General features: G+C 34.5%; 1 protein-coding gene across 3 annotated transcripts; it reads left to right on the top strand.

The window, feature by feature from the left end:
• The first annotated feature begins 2,727 nt into the window (after nt 1-2,727).
• Nucleotides 2,728-17,819, top strand: LOC128986876 (luciferin sulfotransferase-like). 3 transcript variants are annotated; one of them, XM_054407463.1, is made up of 7 exons: nt 2,728-2,962; nt 4,934-5,120; nt 6,197-6,296; nt 7,539-7,677; nt 9,163-9,283; nt 11,232-11,326; nt 11,730-17,819. In XM_054407463.1, exons 1-7 carry the CDS (start codon nt 2,879-2,881, stop codon nt 12,003-12,005), a joined length of 1,002 nt encoding a protein of 333 aa, XP_054263438.1. In that variant the 5' UTR covers nt 2,728-2,878; the 3' UTR covers nt 12,006-17,819. The 3 variants fall into 3 exon arrangements, with proteins under 3 accessions (XP_054263438.1, XP_054263437.1, XP_054263439.1); XM_054407462.1 differs by having other exon boundaries at nt 2,730-2,962; nt 4,898-5,120; XM_054407464.1 differs by lacking the exon at nt 2,728-2,962 and adding an exon at nt 3,849-3,972 and having other exon boundaries at nt 4,898-5,120.
• The last annotated feature ends 8,090 nt before the right edge of the window (nt 17,820-25,909 follow it).

Raw genomic sequence — 25,909 nt, 5'->3', positions numbered from 1 at the left:
GCCTCAAATTGCCCGCTAAAACTTGAGAATTTAATAACATTCTTCAGCTTTGGATAGAAGTTTATAAAGCAGTGTACAGCCTTTGGCGTTTGCTTACGTTTTCAAAGGTAAAATATTTCATTAACTTCATTTTACACCATCTAAGTCATCTAGTTATGCGTATGTAATACAACGTATCATATTGTTATATTTGAAACATATTATGTTTCATTACTTCGTATGATAGGGCCTATTAATAATTGTCACCATAATTATACCATCTCAATGATTGATAATTATTAATAACACCTATGCCTGAAATACAATTAATTTTTTCTGTAGTTTGTCCTAGGTAGGCATACTAAAAAAATAGCTTTTACTAACCTAGGTAAGTTAAAACTGTCCATGCTTACTTTGAAACCACAAAATAATCTTATTTTGTCTACTATTAATTTCCAAGTATTCATTTATTTTGTACTTTTATATGCAAAACATTTTATTTTTTAATGCAGTAGGATATTTATTGTCTTTTGTGAAACAGCCTTAAAGATGACAATACTAACAAACCATATTTACTGCAGATTCGTTTGGTTCTAATCCAATAATTCATTTTTCGAATATTGTATGTGAATGTGTTTAACTAAAACGCCGTCTCTGTAATCCTCATATTCATACAACACATGTTGTTTTTCATCAGCCCTAGTATGTATTGCGGTGCTGATGCTACTTGCGCTCCCGTGGCGCGTCGCCAAATCTGCAACACACGTAACTGCCGTTTCCTCAGCAACCTGTTGCTGACGCCGGCGCTCTGTTCGACCACCTGTAGCAGAATCAATACTTCCTCAGCGCTGAATTAATTAGTTGAGAAAGATCCTCGTCCACGCATATTGTATTAATTAAACCGTAACAATGGAAGATATCTTGTTACCCTATAGTAAAATCGGACGTACGAATATTAATTACCTAAAAGTTTCTTAAGGTGAACTTACTTTAGCAAATGATACGGTTTGACTTGAGTGGGTTGAAGTTTATAACTTCCAACTAGTTGTAAGGCGATTTTATTTTTTTACAATTGGGGTCAAGTTGTTTCAAGAAATTTTGAAATTAAAACCATGTTGTCAATGGATTTGGGAAATATTAGTGGAAAATATTAGAAATAATAGCCCACTATGGATAGAATCAGAAACTTCATGTTGTTAACCTCCTAATGGCTTGTAGTAAACATAATAATAGGGTTTAGTTGTGTAGGTACCTTTACTGTCGAATAATATTTGTGTAACTATTTAGCTAGGCTATTTAGGAAATTACACTTGGTGGCCTGAAAATGAATATCACTAAGATCTAAAACCGGTGGCCCTCATAAGACTCTAAGATTCATTTTGGAAATAAAAGTTGTATAAAGTAATTTTATGAAATAAACCAGCGTTCTTAAAATTTGGACAACTTCTCTTCATTTTACATTTCATTTACCACTTTCCTTTATTCTGCCTAAAGACCAAAACCAATAGTTTGTATAAACAACCTTCTAGTGCCACCCAAACTAAAATTATATTGGAGACCCTCGTAAAAGTAGTAACTATCAGTAAGTGGGGCTAATGGACAGTAACTTTCGGAAACTGTCGTTGTCTCTACAAACTTGTTCAACTTCCGCACATTAACACTAGTTACTCTGATAACTGTTATTTCTGTAAATCGCCACACCTTGGACTTGTCCTGTAAACCTTTTCCTATTACGAAGTAAAAATGTCAGTAGCAAATACTCCACCGATGTAATAAGACACATCACACAATTATATAGTTGATTGAAGCTTGTAAACCTTTTCTTGTCAATTATGATATTTTATTTTAATTATGTTATTTGTTTCAAATGAAAATAATAAAAATAACATTTTGCTGTAAAAGAAATACCTTTATTTAGAAGGAATATTTTGAACGAATGTGTCCTATATGTGCGGATTATTGGAGTCTATATGATGAAATGGGAGTCTACCTTAACTACTGATAGATTTTGGACCTATTAATTAGATGAATTACTGCTCAAAACTAAGACAAATAAAAAGTAGCACAGTAAAAATGTGAAGTTAGCCATGCGTTATTTTAAACCTAACTCATATCGAATACATTAGAGTTTGTGTAGCCCCTTAACCGAATCGTATATGAGTATTAGCGAGCTGGTCCATTTGGTAGAGTGTAGGCTTCGGTCATCCAGATTCTTGGTTCAAATCCTGGCCATCTCCAATAGCTTTTAGCAATGGAATAATTTCGTGGCCTTATAAGCATGGTAGTGTGTGAGTAATGCGTAAAACGTTCCAGGCTAAACCGTAGCGTTATAAGATGAATATTTTTTTTTAATTACTAGTAATAATAATTAACGTGTGGCTAAATACATCGACTTGAAGATTCATTTTCTTATTAATCAAACTATTATAGCATTATAGCAACTATTATATTATAGCATTGATATTGGCAACTATTATAGCATTATGTCACATAACGGAAATTTGAGTTTTTATTTATTGTGTTTTGTATTTTTTTTTTTTTTTTTTTTTACTAATGAAATCTTTTTTAGCCACACAATATTTACTGTTGAGTAGTAACGCCCGATGATGATGCAATAGTAGAAAAACATCCCATAAATGGTCATGAAAAGGGAGTGAAAGGTGATGAACCTTCGTTAGGTCTACATACATCCAAGACTTGGCTAGTTAACCGCGATTAATAACAGACGTCTAAATAATTCAATGATCAGTTGCAAGCCGCACGATGACTGCAAGTTTGCACAGCTGTTTGTAGACACAAGTAGTCAGCTGATCTTATTCACTTGTAACTGTCAGGCGGAGTCTAGTGTGTGTTAGCGTCTGCTAGTCTGTGGTGTTAATTTAGTTAGACACTACTCGCAATGGAGGAAAATAAAGTGCTGGAAGTCGTAGAAGAGGAGACTGAACTTGGAGCGATGGAGATGACACAGGCTAAGTCTAAGGCTGTAAGTTTATTCAAAACTAATTTTATGCTTATTAAGGTTATTTTACTGTATTTTTATCACAAAAATGTCTTTAATAATTAATTCGAAATTTATTTCCAATATCTATCCCACAAATGTTAAATGGATTATCAAAAAACAGGCGTAATCTGTAAAAATCCACACACATCTTTAAGAAACCACCTTTTCAGGTATAGATGGACCCAAAACGGATATTTCCACTCAAAATTCAAATCCGAAAATGTTGACGAATACAATACATTCTCAATAGTCAAAATTATTTGATAATGCCTATTGTCCATGCAATAATCCCCTGCACAGATAGATTAAGGTTCGTGGAACAGCGTTCTAAGGTACATATTCATCGAACATTTTTTTTATCAAAATGGCTTAAAAAAATATGGCTACCTTTTCTAGTGTTGTAATGACTTGCTAATATATTCATATGAAGAGTTTCTCTAAAAACAGTTTAGCTAAGGTTACAAACCTTTTGCGACTTTAAATTGGTTAAACGATGGGTAATAACACATAGTAACACATTATTGGAAAAACGTATTGCAGGTATTCAATCACATAAAACTAATATGTACTCACTTTAAACCTTCCTAGTCGATTAATCAAATATTTACTGTACAAGTATTACGTTAGACATTTTTTAATATGACCTAGACCACAAATGTTTTGACAAATAAACCCGAAGAAATTCAAAACCTCATCGTTTGTATCCGTCGTTGGGACGATGGGAAATTCAATACATTACACAGAGGCATATCAAAACATCATTATCAAAAAGCTCACCAGCGTTACGGACAGATTGTTAGAATGCAGAGCTCTTATCAAAATAATGTTTTGTGATAGCAGGTCTGTTTACACCATTGCTGTGACAGTTGCTTTATATAGTTTAATCTTATCTCGTAGGTCGAGTGTACACTTCTGTTTCTGTGCTACTTTACATACTTGTGTTAAGTGTTAACTGTGTTACTAAGCAGAAAATCTGTTAGTCAACAAGTATGGTAAGTTACTCGTGTGCAAATTATAATGAAACATTTTTAATGGACAAACAAAGGGATTTAGGTAACTTCATTTACGGAGGTCGAATAAAGTGTTTCTAAATCTCACAAATAAATAGAAAAGAAAGAGGAATTAAAGGTAATCGATAAAAGGAAATCCACATTAAAAGTAAATTTAAAAAACATATTTGACCTTGGTTTGTAATAGTTTACATGCAATCAATCGTGACAAAAAATTTATTTTTCTGTCCTTTAAATTGCATTAAAAATATAGTATTCCAAATTGAATAACAGGAGAAAATATATTTTTAATTTCGTGAGCTAGTGGGATATAATTAAAATAAAAGATCTTAAATTGAGAATTTGTATAGCCTAAATGAAGACACGTATTTTACAAATAACTAAGGGAGTAGGGTTTCTGCGACATACAAATCCTTTGGAGTACGTACTTTCTCTAGTATGTTAAACATTTTCCAACATGGACACGACTAGGGACATCTATAATTCATGCTCATTTAATAAATAATAATATTCTACTCATTTTCACAAATTAAAATTTGTATGGTTATTATTTGCAAGTGAGGAAAAACATCTTTCACTACTCTTCTCAAGAAATCCACTTAGGGCATCAATGGCGTTTTCCACCGTTTCACCCTGAAATGGGTTTCATTCGAGTAGCATCCCATCTTACGTCACTAAGCTTATCCAGACGTTCTGAGGATCCACGAGCCGCCCTTTTATAATGGTTTGATAGATAATGGTTTACACATCATATTACCAAATTTAGAGATTTTTTTACCCAAAGCTCCTAATATTACCTTTCCAAAAAGGTAATAGGCATTTTCGTTAAAGAGGTGTTTCAAATTGTAATAATTTATTTGGAAAATCTACCCAGCTTGAACAACTCTTAGACGTTTATCTATTGTAGAATGCTGAAGAGGTCCAGAAGGATTGTCCCTTTCAGTTCAACCCGTTGACGGACGACCTGTCTGTGGCGGTGCGAGGGGCGTGTACCCTAATGCCCCCGGCCGAGGTGACGGTGTCCCCGCCAGGGTGTGTCCTCCCTGAGAACTACTGCAACTACGCCCGCAGGATCAGGAACCTGGAGGTTCGGGAAGACGACGTCTGGGTAGTGTCTTTCCCGAAGTGTGGTGAGTCAAACTCAAGAAGTCGTGCAAAAGAGTACCTAGACTAAGGCGTTTTATTACCGTGTTTTGCAACTGTGAATGATCACAGAATATAGAAGATATTCCTCTGACACTAACTATAAAATGCCATCAATAATCGATGATTACTAACCAACACAAGTAGACTTCTTACCCCATTGTAAATTTTGAAGCTCGTTTTTCGTGTCTAGTTCATGTCCGGTTTCACTAATGACTAGTGTCGACAAATTTTCATTCTATTATTTTAGGGTTAATTGAGTGATTTGTGCTTTACTGTTTGGTTATATAACTAGGGGGCGAATTATTGTTCATGCTAGATCGTTTTATTTGGTTAAATTACTGAAATAACAAAAAACAAATTGTAAACAAAAACGGCCTCTACAGTGCACCGGACAGTCTTTTAAACGTTCAAAAATTAAAAGATTGGTTGTAGCACCCATTTTATTGCCTATCAGAAACTGGGCTATGGTAATCTAGAGTTTCTTCATTATGATTTAGCAAATATTCCTCTAATATTGTCCAGTATAATTATTTCGAGCGATGAAAAAACAGACTGACAGATACACCTTCTTTATGAATACGTAAAACGGTTGTTTTGACGGCCTCATTTCTATATTTGAGTTTTGGTGAAAAATTCCTCTTACGAACCTACTAACTGTTGATAGAATTTTTTTAACGAATTTTAAACAATGCATAAATAACCTTTTGTCAATGTTTTTAGAAACAAGTACTGTACTTTGGTTTTAACATTCGTGTATGTAGGTAGGTATCCACGAGGAAAGTACGTCAATGAGATATCCTATGTATTTAATCAGTTTGTTCTTTCAAATTATTTATTTTTGTATATAATTGTAAATATTTTTTTGTTTAATATAGTTCTCATTTTATATAAATAATGATATTTTACTGCAAGATATGAAATGAACTTTTTTATAAAAATTAAGTTTGTTAAACATGTTTCAATTTTAAAACATTGAATTTTGAATAAATTAGTGAAACGCTGTTATCGTTCCAGATTATTTGACTTATGCCTAAATTTACTGATTATTATGCTTTTCTAGGTTCACGGTTGACTCAGGAGATGGTTTGGTTGCTCAGTAACAACCTTGATTATGGAGAAGCCAAGAACACCGTCCTCTACAAACGTTTTGTATTTCTCGAGTAAGTATTTAACTGTTTGAAAAAATCTTAAACAAAAGCATTTAGTTTTTAGATGTTTTCTTTCACTCAACTAGTAAAAATTATTTAAAGGTTATCTAGCTGTTGATATTTCTTAATAGTCTAAAATTTACGTGGTTTTAAGGTATTTTACAACAGGAAAAAATGTTGAATGTGCCAAAGTTAATTCTCGCTATTTCCCTTTAAGTAAAAGAAATATTTAATTAGTCACTCCACCACGGCCAACTTGAGATGATTTGAGATAATGAACCCTTTCCTCCATCTTCCGTAATTGAATGTTTCTCCTTAGTTGTAAGGATCTAATTGTCATTGAGAGCCTGTTTCTCTTTTGAAATCATCCCTTGAGGCGATGTTCTTTCGATTTGCGCTCTTTCATCTGCTTTAAATAATTAGTTAAATAAATTGGTGCTACCTCGTTAAAAAACGTGCTACGTATATTTACGCAGTTTTCCTTAATAAATAAAAGGGTTAAACAATGAATAGGCTACTACAATTCCTTTATTAATCTTCTAATATTTAAAAAGCATTTTAAATTAGCCCACTTTCCAAAACTCATTGGGTTAAAGACTGTATGAGCCATTATTTGAAAACATCATGAAACTCGTCCAAAATCATATTCAATAGATACCTGAGCTAACAAAATAGTAACTTGTAAATTGGCTGATGTGCTGGTAGATTACTGCATTTGATTCCGTTCGTTCACTGTCCTATTATTTTTTAATTGACCAGCTTATTCCTATCTCTAGTGACACTTATATCTCGTTACTCCCATAGTGAACATAGGCAGTTTTTCACTTCACCCCGGGGTTTCCTCTATCACTCTACAGTTACGTCACTCTGTGTTTATGTTAATATCCATTTACCGTTGCCTTTAGGGAGTCTGAACTAGAGTTTTTCCTAGGGGTCTCCTTCAGTATTTTAAGCGTTTTACCAATTATTTGAATTTGTCTTCGTCGTTGAATTTTTAATAAAATTTTGTGTTGGTTTTTATTACTCTTTTTTTCAATTAAACGTATGCCTAATATTAGTCATTACACATTTTATAAGATGACCTTAGAAACTAGGTACATTGAATTTAATACCTTAAGATTTCCAAGTATTGTTTTCATTCAGATAGTTTTCCTCTTTGATAATAATGATTTGCAATTAAGATTGCAATTGTCTACTAGTATTCCACTTGACTAGAGCCCTGCACAGTAAAGCATGTGCATTATATTTTCATAGGTACATCACTCTCTGGCCGGAAGGTGCTGACCAGCCAGACACAGTTTCCTGGGTAGAAGATATGCCTTCGCCGAGGTTCATCAAGACACATCTACCTCTAGAGCTACTGCCTGAGGAACTTTGGACCAAAAAACCTAAGGTATGGTTTTATGTTTTTCTTCTTCGTGATGTTTCAGTCCAGAGAGCTGAAACTCTACTGGACTGAATCTGTTTTAGGACTGTGTCATATATGTTGAAAGACCTTTGTTGGTCTAGTGGTGGTCTTCTGTACTAGAATAAATTGTAAACTCGGCAATCGATAGTAGGAATTGTGGTGACCTTGACCTGGAGGATCGGAATCCACCTTTTAAACTGTATGTCTGCTTGTGAAGATCAAAAAAGATAGATCATTTATGGCTAATTGATAGATACTTTTATAAAAACCATATTCTATAAATTGAAAAGTCTATGAATAATTTGTTATTCGTAATTATATTCGTAATTATTATACCGGAGAACGCAATTGAGAGGTTACTTGTTTGTGTTTATTTTGATCTGAGCTCAACTAACAAAGGATTTATTTGGTATATGTGAAATAATAAACGTAGCGAAAACCCCGTATAGGAACATAGGTTGTTTAAAATTCTTAGAATTCGCACAATTTTTTGGTTATATATATATATATATATGAAATTCTAAATTGGATCCAAAGCACTAAAGAAAATGTGTCAGAAGAAGAAAAGTTTTCACATAATTACAATACAAGGAATAAATATAGTTTCAGATTACCACATCACAAGTTAACAATATTAAGAAACAGGGACTAAGATTGTACAATTAATTACTCCTGTATCCAAAAAAATCAATTGGAGAATACTGTAGTGTAGTTACATTTTCAATTATATCCTATTCGAGTTTGTTTTAATTATTTTAACTACATTCTTTTATTTGTAAATACAAAACTATGACGTAAAACCTGTTCTCATGTATGAAATGTACTTTGTAAAGAACGTTTGGTAAATTAAAGTACTGAACTAAGTACTGAATTAAGTAGTTCTGGTAAGTAAAGTTGCTGTTAATAAATGAAAATTAGTATCTAATGGCTTTTAATGATTTTTTTCTAAAATGTTGTAAATCTTTATATTAACCATTGCACCATATTTTTTTAATGCACTTTTAAATGTGCTATTGGTAAGCGGGCCCTTTAAATGAATATTAAAATATTGATCGTCCATACTGTATGCCGCTAAATGTCAATTGTAAATTCCATAAGATTATTTTTATTTTTTTTTTTTACTAGGTTACAGTGAATATATGTATGAACCTAAAATACATATGTTGATATGTTCAAGCATTGCATATGCCAGTTAAGTACCATGCGTAATTTGGAGTATCTTAGGCTAATGGTCTTTACAGCTATTTAGGCTACAAAAAAAGAATGATTATTTCCCCTTAATAAAAAATTCTTCAAATATGGCCAAAAGCGCGTAAAATATTGCAAATCAATAACTATATTAAAATTTTAACTTTACATTCTTAAGCAAATAAGCTAATAAACACATGCTGTAATCTTAGCAAACAATAGCATCGTGGTTTAGCTTTTAAAAAGTTTTTTGCTTGGTTACAATATTTTCCTGGTTTCCAGATAATATATATAGGTCGGAATCCCAAGGACACCGCCATAGCTTACTTCGGGCACTACAAGAGATTCTACAAATACACTGGGACTCAAGAACTATTCTTCGAGGCATTTTACCGTGATAAGGGTAAGTGTATGTTTATTATGTTCTCCATAACTTAAGCTATACCTTCTGACTGTCTGAAACCACCATAATACGATATACAGGTTAGTTTACATGTATAATATAAAATTATATTTTAAACAATATAGTTAAATTCATATATAAATACTATACAAACAGCTTACTTTTCCTTTTTTCTATTATTATTATATGGTTTAATGTTTCATGTAATTCATTTAATTTCAAATATAACTTATGAGCTGGATTTATAGTCCAATATAAGGAAATATTAAATTGATTAATAGCGCTCTCCTGTGTTCAAAGTACGGCGTTCCACTCGATTTAATGTATCCACTTTACTCAACACAATATTTCTGCCCCTGTTAGAACGAGATTGTTAAATATACCATTATAACTGCTTCATTTACTGCTTCATTTTATTACTCTACCATATTAAATACAAAATCTGAACTCTTATTTTCAATTACATAAAACCATTGGCATTTGAATACTGACATCCCATCTGTATGGATCAGTTGTGGCCAATGTTAAACTAAATATAAAAACCCCCCCCATAGACCCTCGTTCCCATGGTCCGATTATGCTGGATCGCGAACTCGATCGAATAAACGTAGGTTTACTCGTTTGTACTAAATTTCATAAAAATCGGATCATTTTTGCTCGAATATATATATCAATTTGAACGTATGGTGTTTTTGGTCTTTAGGGACCTCAAAATTTAAAATTAAATCGGTCCCGGATCCAGGTCTTACCATGAGTACTACGGTAATAGCTTATTCCCTATATGAGAAATTCGGTAAAAGAATATAGTTATGCGTGCCAGTCATAGATTACGCTAGTGTCTTAAATCATATTCACACCCTATTTTATTTTGTTAATGGCATAGTTTACGTGACACATCAGATTATGTGACTTATGATAAGACCTCCTGTCAGTTTGACTCGGTTAAAAAGTCAGAATACTCTACATAAATCAAAATTTTACATCAGTGGGATCTCTCGGTGGCTTACTTTAGCTGAGTTTATTGTTTAAACTGGTGACGACATTATTACGGGAATGGAATGTCTAACTCAATTGTCATGGATAAAACTTAACCGAAACTTAATAACTAACTAAAATACTACTAACTAAGAACTAAAAATCTAATGAAATAACTAACGTTTTCCTTAGCTGGCCGAAAGTGCTCCCAATCATATAGATACATATACCATATAATTGCCAACTTATTTAACTTCTACATAATCGTCAAAATGTATGTATTTATGAATTTTAAATACATTATTTTAACAATAATTTCCTTGATATTCAATCAATTAAACAATGATTTCTGATAAACTGTTATGAAAGTTAAACAAATTAAAGAAATGCGTTAAGCCATACTTAAGAGTGTGATTCTTAAAACATACTGATAATAATCATGTGTAAGTTATTTTTAGTATCTATACTTTTTCAATTGTTTTTGAATGGTTTTTTATATTCAAAACAAGAAACAACAATGGTAAATCTTTTTCAAACACTATAAATAACGTACAGTTATTTTGTCAAAACAAAATTAGTATTTTCTTTTTGCCATGAATTTGATTTTTTTTTATATGAAGGGAAAAACTTTTTCCCTTGTTACAGTTCAACTACACATATATTCATATATGTCTTAGGCAAGCGAATTATGAGAGGAAAGCATGTTTATAAAGCAATAAACTCATTCAAAATTTCAACATCCTCTACTGCACAAAATAAATCCTTTGAAAAACAACAGTGTAAAAAATAGGTCCGTTGAACAAATCCATTCACGATGTATTGTTTTTCAGTTGCACCTACTGTTAAACCCCAGAGCAAACCGAGAGTGCATGATTTTATTCTGTGGTTGAAACTTAACGTATCACTCTTGATGAGATTTATTTTAACTTTTTTTTCTTTATACCTTATCCATTTGAGATGTAATGGGTTTCAGTTGTGTACAGCCCATTCTGGGAGCATGTATTGTCTTTCTGGGACAAGAGAAAAGAGCCAAATGTACTAATTTGTACATTCGAAGAAATAACACAGGTAAGTCCTTTTCTAAAGGAGAAAACACTACCTTTCGTGTTTTATACATTTAACATTAGTCATGCTAAAAAGAAATCAATATTAGGTAACTCAACTAGCAGTTATGTTTTACTAATAACACAAGTTAATCATTACCGGTACCATAATTATTTCTTAAATCAGATACACTTACTGTATACTTATAACTCAAACTGTTTACAGCTAATATGTCGTATAGTTTATAACTAATGGGCCAACAGCTCTTTGCTAATAGGTTGTATAGTTCACACCTAATACAGTTCATAACTAGTTATATAATCCTACGTAATTTACGCTTAATGGTTATTTGAGCAATTTCACATTTCATAAGCTAATGAGTCATACAGTTCACAGTTAATTATAAATATTATTTCATTTCCCCTAGAGTCTTTTATCGGTCATCAAACGCACTTCTTCTTTCCTCGGAGTCAGCTTGGAATCTGCAGATGAGATAAAAGTCGTCGAGTTTCTACAAAACAAGAAACTACCTCCGAAGCCCGGGGACGAGGACTCGGGGAACGACGAATCAACCCTGGCCAACCTCGGGGACGCTGGCTGCTGGAGAACCACAATGACTCCTTCCCTGGCAGAGAAGTTCGACAGATGGACCAAGGAGAAACTAGCGGGAACTGACTTTAGCAATGTGTTCATGATCATATAGTAACTGAGGAGACTGAAGGATACTTAAACGTTGAAAAAAGTAAGGTTAGAATCTCCTAGAGGTTCTTGTGTGGAAGGATCTGGGTTTGGCGTCAATTTTGGTTTGGTTTATGTGATCGAGTTTGATTGCTAAAAAATATATAAACGAACTTTTTAGCATGCTGTAAGTTGTGCTTTCTAATTTCAAAGTTAAATCAGAGCATTACGTGTTACATGTCGTTACACGATCATTACATAGCTCAGAGTACTTTGAGATATGATAAGTGTTTATAATGAAAAATCAGTAGCTGTGAATTGGTTTGAATGCATAATGTTTATTGTTATGTTACACTAAATGATTAACATCATATACATCTGTTAAGTCAGTAGGAACGGTAAGTTTGTTGAGGAATCCAAAGAGATTGCTAACTGTGGGCCTACTTAGTGATATACTTTCCTTTACAACCCCGCCATTATCATTCTCACTGTTGGGTTCTAAGCCATCAAATGGGACTACTTCCACTGTTACATTTCTCGAGTTGCCTTTACACTAATTGGATAAGTTTAAAGCCCGATTTTGACGTAAATTTCCTTTCCAAGTCTGGTTATACCATTAAACATAAACTTTCCTAATGCTAATTGTTCAGTTTAATCCAAACTTATCTCAACTGATAGTGACGATTTCTGCCAGTTTAAGTTGAAACTTGGGATTGAGTTGAAGTGTGTTCACTTATTTGTAACCCGTTGTACACATTTCATGTTCATTAAACTTCATAGTAGGTAGGCCTACTACATGTTTTTGTTCATAAATGATAATATTATATATTTAAAACAAATTTGGGGGTTTTCCGAGTTCGTTTATCTCTTCTACCCGACCGACTTTCATGATTGAGGTCTCAAATCGAAGGTATGCAAGTAGAAATTTCACATCAAGCAATGACATATACAGTATTTATTTACTATATTACTCGACCAAAAACCATAAATTTGATTGATTTTCGAATTCTTACTTCAATTTAAGATGTATTTCACCAGTTATATTTAACCATATAATCCTATACATTTTGGTCTAAGAACCTTAAGTGAAGTACCGGCATTCGTTTAAGCTATTAGTGATTCAAATCGGAAGTTTCAAGCAAACGCAAGGTGAACAACCAGCATAAATAAATAATAAAAATTATTTTTTATAAGGTTTTTCTATTAAAAATCAATATTTCCAGCATTGTTTATGTTCTCTATATGTTTTGGACTCAAAATACTCAGTAAATTATGCTGTGGTGGTAACTGGACGTAACCTTCTTGGTGATATTTAGTTTCAGTTGTTTTCTGTATAACATATCCGTTCACGATATTATGCGTTTCATTTGTGTACAGCCCATTCTGGGACAAACATGTTACAGAATAGCTTACAAACAAGCTCTCGTTAAGTCCGCATTGTTTCGGAGTGTGCTTTAATTTGAGCTATTGGTCGTTTGAATCAGTTAAGTTCAAGATACTGTATTACTCAATCAAAAATCGTAAATTTGATTATCTCTCGGATATGATATTCATTTCAACGCTGCGGATCACCATGGGTCCTCTAGTTATTTATTAATTCAATATAGAGTTTATATATAATTCAAACAAGTTATATTATAAGTAGGTGTTACTGAAGTGATAAAAGCATACAAATTCTTAGTTTGTGAAAAGAATTTATTGTTGACACATAATATTTTTTTTATTGTTTGAAATATGTTTAGATTACCTACTTCTGGAGGCATGTAAAATATTTGTACAATAATGGTTATTTTTGGTAAATACATATAAATTTCATCAATACATTTAAATCTTTTTAGTACAACTACAAACTTTTTTAAAGAGGGCCTTTTAAGTAGACCATGGTATTGCATCGCAAACGGCTTAATTGTGAACAGACTAGCTCTAAACTTGACAAAGGGTTTAAATGATAATCTAAAAAAAAAATTAGGGTGTACTTTATAGTGTTTCCTTACTTCAAAGCATGCGTTGAATAATCTTATGTTTATTTACGTTTACCTGAATGTCAATGTCATAATGTTAACACACAATTAATCTAGATAGCAAACTCGTGTACTCTAATATAAAAAAATGCATCTTGAGATACTTTAAGGTTAAACAAATTAAGTAACATTCAAACAAAAATTGCTGCATTGAGTTTATAAACTATTGCATACAATAGAATAGTGAAATTTCCTCATAACCATCCACCCATTCTAACCAGAATCGAATTAACACAAAATCCCGCTGTTGCTAAATGCAATCACACAATGGGTTAGCTCGAATCCCACTGCAATGATAGCCTATCTCGGATCTGCCATCAGATACTGTAGTCCACCAGCGCTGGTGCTGACGCTGTTGTATCATGTTTGCTCTCAGCTCCGATAACATTCAACGCTAATTATTTCCAAATTGAATAGATCCAGTCAACAGTTGCTGAGCTTAACCAAACGATTGTGATGTGGGGGAGTTTGTTCATTTAAATAGCAGTTTGGCCATTGTTCGTATTTGAAAGATATATCTTACTAATATTATAAATCTGAAAGTTTGTGAGTATGTTTGTGTGTTGCTCAATCACGCATAAACTACTGGACGGATTGAGCTGAAATTTGGCATGATGATAGCTCACATTCCCTATTAACATTTAGGCATATTCTTACCTCAAAAATCCAAAGGACCGTCTATGAGTTTGATCCAAGGAGGCTCACCGGCCATTACTCCAGGAACATTAGAAAACATAGTCCGAAACGTATATACACATTTGGTAACTGATTTTATTGTTTTAGACCCGCCAGATTTCAAAAACTAAGGGAACTTATAGCTGGTCTACAAAGCAAAGGAGATTTTAAATTTCTTAACACGAAAATTCTTTAAATAGAGTACTTGTCAGAAACAGTTTTCAGCTCACCACAAAATGTACTGACACAATTTAAATCCTCTTTACAAGTCCAATTAACCCTTTGTAGTGCTACAAGGCATTTTCCTGCGTTTATTTTAAAGTCATCATTGTATTGACCATGGCTGAAAGAGGACTTTTCAATTGAGGCACAGATCCAGAATGAATATTCTGGATTCCAGAATGAAGATAAGATATAATAACTTGTATAGTTATTTATCTTCAGTATACGCTTACTACAGCGACTTTAACATATGAAATTGCCTGAATTTCATTTTTAGAAACGTTACAAAAATGTCCTAATATTTACAAAAACTAATTGTTTTCTTGCCTCTCCTTATCGTCTCACTTTTACCAAAACTCGTTTTGCCTAATTTTCTCTACTCATTCCTCTCCTAGCTCCATACCTCCTTTCTTCTTGTTACCTCTCTTTACCTAATATACTCTTTCTATTCTTCCTTTCTATTGTCATGACATAATGCAAAATATATTATGTACCTATTTATTATAAACGTAAATAATTATTGCAAGACTACAACCACAGCAAGATAGGAATAGGTAATCCCTCTGATTGGAATATCCTACGATAATTATCTTGCTAAGTCCGACCTGTTTAGCTGTTTTACGTTTCTCGCTTATCGGCCATCGATTAGTATATGTTTATGACAAACACGAAGAAACAAATTAATGCGTGGAAAAATAACAAACGTTTCGTTGCTTTCTTGTAATCCCACAGTGCGCAATGTTTTTCTTGATTTCTTAATTCTTGAACGAAAGTTAATTGATTTTTAGAGAACGCTTTCATGATTTAATGTATGCCTATGCAAAATAATTATTTCATATTTTTATGCAGAACAAACACTTTGCTGTACAAATCCTGTAACATTCTTACATTACATTCCAACAGCATTGTCGACAGTTTGATATCGAAAAACACCACGGCTGTACACTGCTACTACCTGGTGGCTAGTGAACAAACTTTATACAGAGCTATCCTGTCTGTACCCTGCTACGATCTGGCGGCCAAGCGAGCAAACTGTATAACCGGCTGTCTCATTCATAACAAACCATTTTTTTGTATAATTCTTTATTTTGCAAATTTTCAAACTACAACTAGCCAGAATAACTTTACAATGCTATGATTAAGAACAAATATCCCACCACAGCAAACCTGCATACATGGCGCATTCCTATTTACTTGGTTGGATATTTAAAGTGAATTTCGTCAAAATGGGAAGATTTTTACTCGAGTTATGGTGCTAACGGGCTTATCCTACACTTATCTCCGTTCATACTTGGCTTAAAATACCTACTTTGTATGGTCGCAATTTCAAATAAAAAGTATTTAAAAAAAAGTAACTATAGATTTTAACGGCTGTTGTTTTTTGCTTCTAGGAGTCTAGGGACGGAAAATTGTAAATCGTTCCCGTGCCTAGGTCTTACCATGAGATCTGACAGTGGCAATTGATCATTCCCTATTTTGGCAAATCTGCAAAAAAACTGTTGCACATAAAACCACCCAGTTATAAGGAAATTTCGAAACTTTAAGCCTTACCCGTATTATTTAATTTATGAACGTATGTGTGTCTCTGAATATACATTTGATATTTTACTGTAAACCCCTAAGAATGATAATAATGATCCAGTGTTTACCCATGGTCAACTTTATGTTGCTTTTAGATGGGTAAAGAGGCCAGATAAGGTTAAAAGTACTAGAACCAAATAATGACCTAGGAATCGACCAAAATGGATACTGTAAAACAAATGTTGTTTCAGAGAGATTTTTTTATAGAATTAGCATTTTACAATTTGGATGATGACATTATCTCTATGGGTTTTCTAAGTGAATTTGTCTATATTTAAAGAAATCTAGATAGATTTAATTAATAGTCATGAAGATTGTTATAGGAAAATGTTCATTAGTTGTATTATGATCAGAAAGTTTATATTATAAACACATCACATGTCCTTTGGAATTTTTATTTTAAACAGAGCAGACATCAAAATGCATTAAGCATGTATGTAATAACTATTATACATATTATAATATACAAAAATGTTAAATAATAATACTAGGTAGGGTAACCCATGAGACTAATAATTTGTTCAAAACAATAACTATAGGGGCTATTGCCCCTACAAGCCACTAGTATCTTTAGAATACGTCACCAGCGTAGAGAAACCAATTAGGCATATTATTTTTGACGTTTTCAATTTTACCTCACTGTTTCATGTCTTTCGCCCATACTTTTATTACTGTTGACTATAATTTTTAGAATATTATAGTCAACAAGATATAGAATATTATAGTCTAAGTAATATAGTTGTTTTAAATCAATGTTATATTCAATATTCAACATCCAATTAACTATAACTCTACAGTGGTGATTATATGATATTTGTCACTTTTGTTTTTTACACCAGTAGTGTATGTCAATTTTACTCTTCTTTAATAGATATAACAACAGTTTTGTTGCTTTTCAGTCATTATTATTTAAATAAGAAACAAGTCGATCCGTTTGAATAGCTTAGTAACCAAGGCTAAAAATTTCGAATCAATTTTAATGTAAAACTGTAGTGCAGTTTGTATTGCATTTTTAGTCCAAGTAAGCAGCACTGGAATGTGTTGAAGCTTATGCACATGGATATGCAATGTAATCAAGTTTCTATTAGTCTATATAATTTAACTTATACCCCTACATATTTGTTAGTTATCTTTAAATATAACAAGTACATAGTATAAAATCATTATACTGTATGTACATTATCTTGTACCATTGAATAATAAAATGGAAATAATTCTTTAAAGGACAGAGAAGAAAAAATTTACATGTGCGAATATTTAAACCATTGTAACTACTAAATCAATTTCAGTTCTTAATTGTATTATTTAATTTTCTTACTTTATCAGTTCCTGTACCCTATACCAAGCAAATTTTAATTATTAAAGCTCCTTGAACTCTGCAGCTCATAGTCCTACTCATCATGTCCTGTTTTCGATGAAAGACGGTTTAGACTTGTTCCAAAACTTAAGTGCAAATTATGCATCCGTTTTCTGGAGGAAGGGTTACCGTTCCCGTGCCTCTAATTAATTTGTTTGATTACTCGAAAGTTTCTAATACTTAACAACAATCGCGTAATGAAAGTCTTTAAGACACGAGTAAACATTTACTCCTTCTACGAGTTTCTTAAAGGCTAATTACGCGAGTTGCGTACACTACTTTACCTAAGACCGTTTTTTACTACCAATCATAACGTCTAAGAGAGGTTATGTTTTTGTGTATAACCTCTCATTGCCACTGATTATAATGCAAAGACTTATTGTCCCAACCACTCACTCATTCTCATTGTATAATCAATTATAAATTCGCCTTAACAGATTATAATTTTACGTTGGAACCATTAAAGTTTTACTTCTTTTCTCTCAATCGTCAAACCTCATTGGTCCAAACTTGTACTGTAAAGTAACAAAACAATGCTGTAGTTTTCATCACTAGAAGCGAAATGGTTCTTTTAGGTACGCAATCGTGATTTTACTATTAAGTTTTTTACTAAGTTTAACTAAGTTATTATTAAAAGATTTTTTAGTTATTTGTTTTTACGATGGAAATACGATTAAGTACAGTACCAAAAAGACACTCTTGCTACATGTGATCAAAAAAATGTCTGCATTTCTGTTGTTAACAAACATAACTTTAAATATCGTTATAATCCATTCATCTCTATGATGATTACCTACCGTTGAGTGAATATATTTAATTTCATTAACTTAATTGAAAATGCTATTAAAACAACTGTCATAGGTGAAATTCATTTTGAACTGCCCTAGCTTACAAATGTTAAAATCACAAACACATTTGTACCGTAATGTTATTGGAACATATTTTTTTTCATTTATTCAAACTAATGAGATCTTGTTTTCGAAATGACATTTATGGGTATAGAACATAAATAAAATATACATACATCTAAAACACTATAAACATATATTAACACTTGCTCTGTTAACTTATAAGACGGGTATATGTTATATGTAAACACGACATAAACGCTACCAGGGTTTTCACTTATTTATAAACGTAAAAAGTAGAGTTATCGGAGGGCCGCTTCTTGTACCGTTGTATGAGATAGAAATAATGCTATCCAAGCTCGCAGACGCGCAAAAACCGCCAATAATATCGAACAGCGACACACAATTACTCACCTCTGGTCGTGTATCGTTAGGCTCGATTAGAACGGTTGTGTTACAAAAACCGCTCAAAAGTACTTCGGCGCGGGGTTTTTACATGAAAATTGCCCTTGAATTGGTGCACGCGCCGGCGCTGAATGCGGAATTTTAATTTAGCCAACAAAAGAGACGCCAATCGTTTGATTTTGATTTAATTTGATGGATTCCAGAAGTGTCCAGGGTTCTTCGGCTTCGACGTTTCGTTGGGTATTCTGTCCGGCACAGCATCATCACTGTCTCGACCACTTAGTTATTAGCAAAGCTAGTACGATTGTAAAGCTCAAATTGTTGAGCAATGGATTTAAAATTTGATAATCGTACTAATTTTATTCCATTTTAAATTGTAAACTAAGATTTTTTTAGTTTTAAAAGTGCAATGTGGCTGCAATATAAAACTAGACCATCAGAGGCAATGAGACTAGAGACTATGTACTCTTTCAACGAAATTATTTTTAATTGATTACTATATTGACTGGTACACTATGATGATGATGAGTAGAATTGTTAGTAGGTTTAAATTATTGATACATAAGCCTACTAACTAAGATGACTACTCTTCCAGGATTTGAAAGCTTTTGGATAGGAATAAAAAAAATATTTCTTTCCTCAGTGATAAGGCCATGGCAAATCTTTACTTCTTTAATAGTAAATCTGTGTCTAATCACAACGTTATTCCGATATTCCAATTTCAAGTTACTGTATTATCTTCCAGCAAAATACACTTCCCAGATCAAACCACTTCTGCAGCAGACGACAGTGTAAGCAACTCCCCTAGAAACATTGCATTGCTAGAAACTAAATACTCATCTGTTCGTGCAACCTTGTGGTTGGACTATAGGTGTCAAGAGCGACGAAACGTATCGACAAATCCATTGAGAAGGCTCATAAAACTAGTTGAGCCAACAGCAAATATCTATTACCATATTAGGCCTCACAGTAACTGCTACGTTACTACAGACACAAAATAGTTAATCTAGTAATCTAAGGCCATCTTTGAAGCAGATAGCACGTGTCAATATTCAGCAAGTAGGTAAAGACAAATCTGTGATATTAGGTACTGTATTAGGTAAAGGCAAAGTTGCTTCGGTCATTGTAGAGGTACGCCAAGTGCAAAGCTACCATAGACACTACATACAAAACAAGGTGAGCACTATTGTGTTTTCTTATATACAGTAGTAGGTTAGAAATGTTAACAAAAATATAATTTTATAAGAAGAATTGGTATTTTTTATTGTTTTATAAGAAGGACTCGCCTTTGGCTCGCTGGGGGCTCCGCCCCCAGGCCCCCTAGCTGTTAGTCGTCATTAGTAGATTAGAGTTAAGTTGTAACAAAGCAAGAAGTGAAACCGTCAATATTAAGTTATATAAGTTAACTTTGAGTAAGATAACTTCTAGCTTAAGGAACACCTCATAAAAAAATCATTTTTTAAGTTGCAGTAAGTGAGTATGTTAGTCAAGTATTTTTACAATTGAGTTTTTGGTCAAAGGAAGTAATAATATGAGGAGAGAAGGGTTCGTTATAGTAAAAATCGACATTAAAGTAATAACGATTTCATGAATTTATTAGAGGAGATTGATAAGTTAATAAGTTGATAATAGTAAAGTATTATATGAAGTAAATAGATTATAGTAGATATTCAAGTATATAATTACGAAAATAGATTAAGTAAGGTTTGTTTCCCTGTCGGTTAGCCATAAACTTTATGGCATATCCAGTTCCGCCACGAGGAGGCCAGGAAACGTCGGAACCATATTTGCAATTATTTGAATATGTACAAGTTAGTAAACTTTTGTACAAGATAAGTAAATTTATATTGATGTTCATTGATAGGTTAATAAGTTGATAATAGTAAAGTATTATATGATGTGAATAGATTATATTAGATATTCATGTATATATGATGTAAATAGAAAATAGATTATAGTAGATATTCATGACGTATATATTTATGAAAATAGATTAAGTAATGTTTGTTTCCCTGTCAGTTAGCCACAAACTGTATGGCATATCCAGTTCCGCCACGAGGAGGCCAGGAAACGTTGGAACCATATTTACAATTACTTACAAATGTACAAATTAGAGAACTGTTGTATAAGATGAGTAGATTGATTAGTATGTCGATTGATAAGTGAATAAGTTGATAATAGTAAAGTATCATATGAATTAAATAGATTATAGTAGATATTCATGTATATATTTATGAAAATAGATCAAGTAATGTTTGTTTCCCTGTCGGTTAGCCATACAATTTATGGCATATCCAGTTCCGCCACGGGGAGGCCAGGAAACGTCGGAACCATATTTACAATTATTTACAAATGTACAAGTTAGTAAACTTTACTAACTACTTTATACAACAACGGGGACTTTTGATAAGGCAGGCCCCCTATCGTACTGCCGATGTTGTCAAGTCACAACGGGGAGTTTTGATTAAGCAGATCCCCTAGCCTACTGCTAATGTCAAATCAGGTTTAGAGAAGGAGATCGCCATACACGATGTTCTTTGCGTATGCGATTCCATCTCGGACACGTTCGGGGTGTACGAGAACAACAATATGGTCTGGATGTCTGACCCTACTGAGCAAGACGTATAGTTGCCCGTGCGTGAAGCAATCGGTCCGTAAATCAACACCGACTGAATCTATTGTCTGACCTTGGCTCTTGTGTCCGGTCATGCAATAGGCCAACATCAGTGGGAACTGACGTCGACGAACACGTAACGGCGAACCCTCGACAAACGCAAAAGTAAAGGTAATCCGGGGAATTCCGATAGGTTGCGTCTGTCCGGGAAGTCTCACTGTAATCAGGCGGTTGGTGATGCCGATTACGATGACTTTAGTGCCGTTGACGAGTCCTTCAGCGATGTTGAGGTTCCTCATAATGAGGCAAACAGAACCGATCTTCAGCCGCAGAACATGGTCTGGTACGCCCTTGCCAGTAGCCGTGTTCAGGAGTTGAACGTCGACATCCAGGCCATCGTCGTTCTCTCTGTCGACTGTGTCGGCGCTCCTCAGCTCGTACAGATGACCGTCGAGGGAGTTCAAGATGTGGTCGTTGATCTCCTTGACGTTCACTATCAGAGTCGAGAGGATTGCGCGTCGCGAACACATATCAGAGTCGAGTAGGACGTTTGCGGGAAAGACGGAATCGACCAAATCAGTCAAAGACGTCACTTGTCTAATCCCGAGCAGCGGAATTAGACTTTGTTCGTTCCGTCCCTCCAAGAAAGTGGTCGAACTGACAGTTCCGTTGCCTACCCTAAGAAGGAATTCGGAATAGGCTGTGGAACTACTAGTCCGATGAGCTGTTGTCAGGGCAAAAATTTTGAAATGCTGCCACAGATGGGAAGCCCGAAGTGAGACACAAACAATGTCAGTTGGAGTACGAGCGTTTACAACGACAGGCGCGATCTGGCGAAAGTCGCCACAACAGAGGAATATTTTACCACCGAATAGCTCACTGGAACGCATGAGGTCTCGCAGGGATCTGTCAAGAACCTCGAAAACGAACCGATGTGCCATCGGGGCCTCATCAAAGACAATGAGCCTTGCGGCCCTGATGAGCTCTGCTCGCTGGGAGCCGTTGGTGATGTTCCAAAAGCCGGTGCCGTCACCGAAGTCGAGTGGCAACCGGAACATGCTGTGAGCTGTAGTTCCACCAGGCATGTTACCCGCGGCGATCCCAGAGCTAGCGACTGCCAGTGCAACCTGACGACAACCTCTCACGTATGCGAGAATGACACGAATCAGAGTGGTCTTCCCATAGCCTCCCGGGCCGTCAAGAAAAATGATTTTCGACGACGTTCCGCTGGCAGGGGCATTGAGAACGGAGGTAACGTACTCAAATACGCGGTTTTGATCTTCAGAGAGCTTTGGCACCCACTCCTCCACAAACACTCTCTGTTGATTTTCACCATGTAAGAGCAGTTCTCTGCCCAACTCCGTCGTGTCATCGTGTACATCGGGGAGGCCATGATCTGCGACGCAAGAACCCTGCCGACGAAGACTCCGATCAATATCGATGAGACCTAGCTTGTAGGCCAGTTCAACATCGAGAGGATTACGCTCTATGTGGTCCTCGCAGATGGAATCACGGAAAGCATCCCACAGGAGAGCTGCAGGAGCCCCCATGTTGCAGAGGATCACAAAGAAAGAACGAAGTCTCGGGCCAGTCATGAAAGTGGCGGCCTCGCGCAGTGCGTAGTGGTACTCCTGTTCGTCTTGCACCAAGCCAAGATGCCGCGCGACCCCTTGAAAAGTGCGGCAGTTTGGTCCACCGCGGGACAGGAGGTCGGCATAACCACGGCAAGATACAGTCATAAGCAGGATACGCAGGTAATACTGTTCTGTCCTGCTCGGTGAGACCCAAAACAGTCTGCACACCTTCTCGCCACGCTGTCGGGCAGTGATAAAATGGACGCCATCGGGGTGCTCGTATATCTCCGCAGTTTTTGGGCGCTTGACATGAACCACAAACGTTTCATAGAACCCCTGATAAGTCAGGTCGTCAAACAGTGAAATACGAGGCCGGTCAAAGTAGATGGTGAGTTTGGAGCTGTTCCTAGCGGCTGCCTCTGCCAGTTGGCCAGGTCTAAACAGGACGGACTGCTTGCCCTCCAGATGGACGGGAAGACATTCAACAGCCGGCTCAGATTCTGATACTGGAAAGTTTAATAAACGCCAGCACGCGTCAAAAACCGTTAAAAATTTGAAGAAAATTTACCAAAATTTGAAAGTAGGGCGTTTTTTTTAGGTGAAGGAGTGCGATTTTCTAAAAACGCGTAATAGTGTCTTGTAGGAAATTTAATTCCTGTTCATGAAGATTCTTTCAAATTTTTGCTAGCTATTACCGTTTTTTAGTTATAGTCGGTATTAAAAACCGTGTTTTTTCGTTTTTATACGTCTACCATTTTGGATTTTTTTGGGGGTTAAAATTTTTAAAAGGCATTTTTGCAAATTCCACCATTAACGGATGATCCCATACTGCAATACTACAAAAATTTAAAGTCTTTAGAACGTTTCTAAACTAATCAGATGAGCATACCAAAGTATTAAAATTACATAGCTATTCTCCATAAGGATAACATGGGGCTGGTAAAACCGGTAAAAACCAATCAAATTTTCACATTAAAATTAAGTTTTTGGGGGTCAAGGAGTAAAGTTACGAAAATACATGTAAAGGGTGAAATGTAAAGTAAACTAAGGAGAATACGAAACATTAATAATATTTGCAAAAAATAATTATTTAGGTACGAAAACATAGCAAAAACCGATAAAAATTTGAAAAAAATTTACAAAATTTTGAAAGTAGGGCGTTTTTTGAAGCTTAAGGAGTGCGATTTTCTGAAAACGCCTAAGAGGGTTTTGTAGAAAATTTAATTCCTGTTCCTGGATATACTGTCAAATCTTTTCTAGCTCTTACCGTTTTCGAGCTACATCCGGTTGAAAAAAAAGTGTTTTTTCGTTTTCAGAGGTCCGCCGTTTTGGATTTTTGGGTGGGTTAAAATTTGAAAATGGGACTTTTGCATATTCCACCGGTAATGTAAGATCTTTTACTACAATACTACGCAAATTTGAAGTCTCTAGCACGTTTCTAAGTGGTTCAGATGGGAACACGAAAGTCGGCCATTTTTAATGTTATTCCCCATAAGAATAACATGGGGGGGGAATTCGAATTTTCGGGGGGGTTAAAATTTGAAAATGCGACTTTTTGGAATTTTATGGGTGGTTTGGGCACTAGACCTACAACCACCGAAAATTTCAAGTCTCTAGCTCATCTAGAAGTGGTCTAGAATTTGTATCCCCAGTCAGTTACACATCGGATTGTATAGTATTTAGATTGGTATTTATATATTTGAGTCGAGCTATTTTCGTAATTTGTTGAATATAAATGCGCAACTTTGTGTATTCAAATTATGCTACTTGTTCTGGAGCTTCCTTCATTGAAAAACTCGAGAGTAGAGTCAATAGTAGTTTGAAGACGTCCACTAGACAAATACATTAAGAACATTCTCATTTGACGGTTTACCCATGACAAAAATGTGTAGAAATCATACTAACAAAAAAATTACCTTACAGGTTTGCTGAACATAAATGGTACAAAAATCACTAATAAGTAATATGATGACGTCCACTGGACACATAAAGAATATTGTTGTTCGATAATGTAACCATGACAAAAATGCGTGGAAAACGGAGTAACCGAAATATTATCTTAGAGAAGACAACAAATTTGCAACCAAAATTACTGTCTTATTTAGGGAATATCAATATCACGTTTATTTGATCAATTTTGGCGAGATCAATTTTTTACCATCCCCAATTTTTTAAGTAAGAGACTATCTATATAATTAATACGCTACATGAAACTTTGTCGGTTGAACTCCCTCGCCATTTCTTAACCGATTTTATCCATTGACGTCTCATTGGAAAGAGCGCGTCGCATAGATTTGCAAACTGGCCTTACATTTTTCTAAAAGTCCCTTGGGCTCTGCCCCAGTGGCTTTGAAAGTTCCCATGTTATCCTTATGAAAAACATGATTGTTTACATTTTGATCAGCTGTATAGTTTAATTGCTGTTATTTATTATTCAATTCAATGAAACGCATTGAGTACATTTATTTACTACGAGTTTGTGTAAACATAACCCCCAAGACGCATCGTGTTAGTATGGTTGTATCTTAAATTTGTGTATTTATCGTTGTTTTGTGTCGCTATGAGGGATCGTGTTAGCATGATTGTAAGTTAAATTTGTGCGTTTATCGTTGTTTTGTGTAGCTATAATTTG

The sequence above is a fragment of the Macrosteles quadrilineatus genome, unplaced genomic scaffold, assembly GCF_028750875.1.
Source record: "Macrosteles quadrilineatus isolate MER2022 unplaced genomic scaffold, UCM_ALF_1.0 Scaffold_2__2_contigs__length_208266976, whole genome shotgun sequence".
Taxonomy (NCBI): domain Eukaryota; kingdom Metazoa; phylum Arthropoda; class Insecta; order Hemiptera; family Cicadellidae; genus Macrosteles; species Macrosteles quadrilineatus.
The sequence above is the reverse complement of the archived record's forward strand: the minus strand, read 5'-3'. Positions and strand labels throughout refer to the sequence as shown.

Coding starts and splice junctions, on each gene's coding strand:
- LOC128986876 (XM_054407462.1), top strand. CDS start 2,879: ATGGAGGAAAATAAAGTGCTGGAAGTCGTAGAAGAGGAGACTGAACTT. Junction 7,678..9,162: donor TTTGGACCAAAAAACCTAAG/GTATGGTTTTAT, acceptor CCTGGTTTCCAG/ATAATATATATAGGTCGGAA. Junction 11,327..11,729: donor CATTCGAAGAAATAACACAG/GTAAGTCCTTTT, acceptor CATTTCCCCTAG/AGTCTTTTATCGGTCATCAA.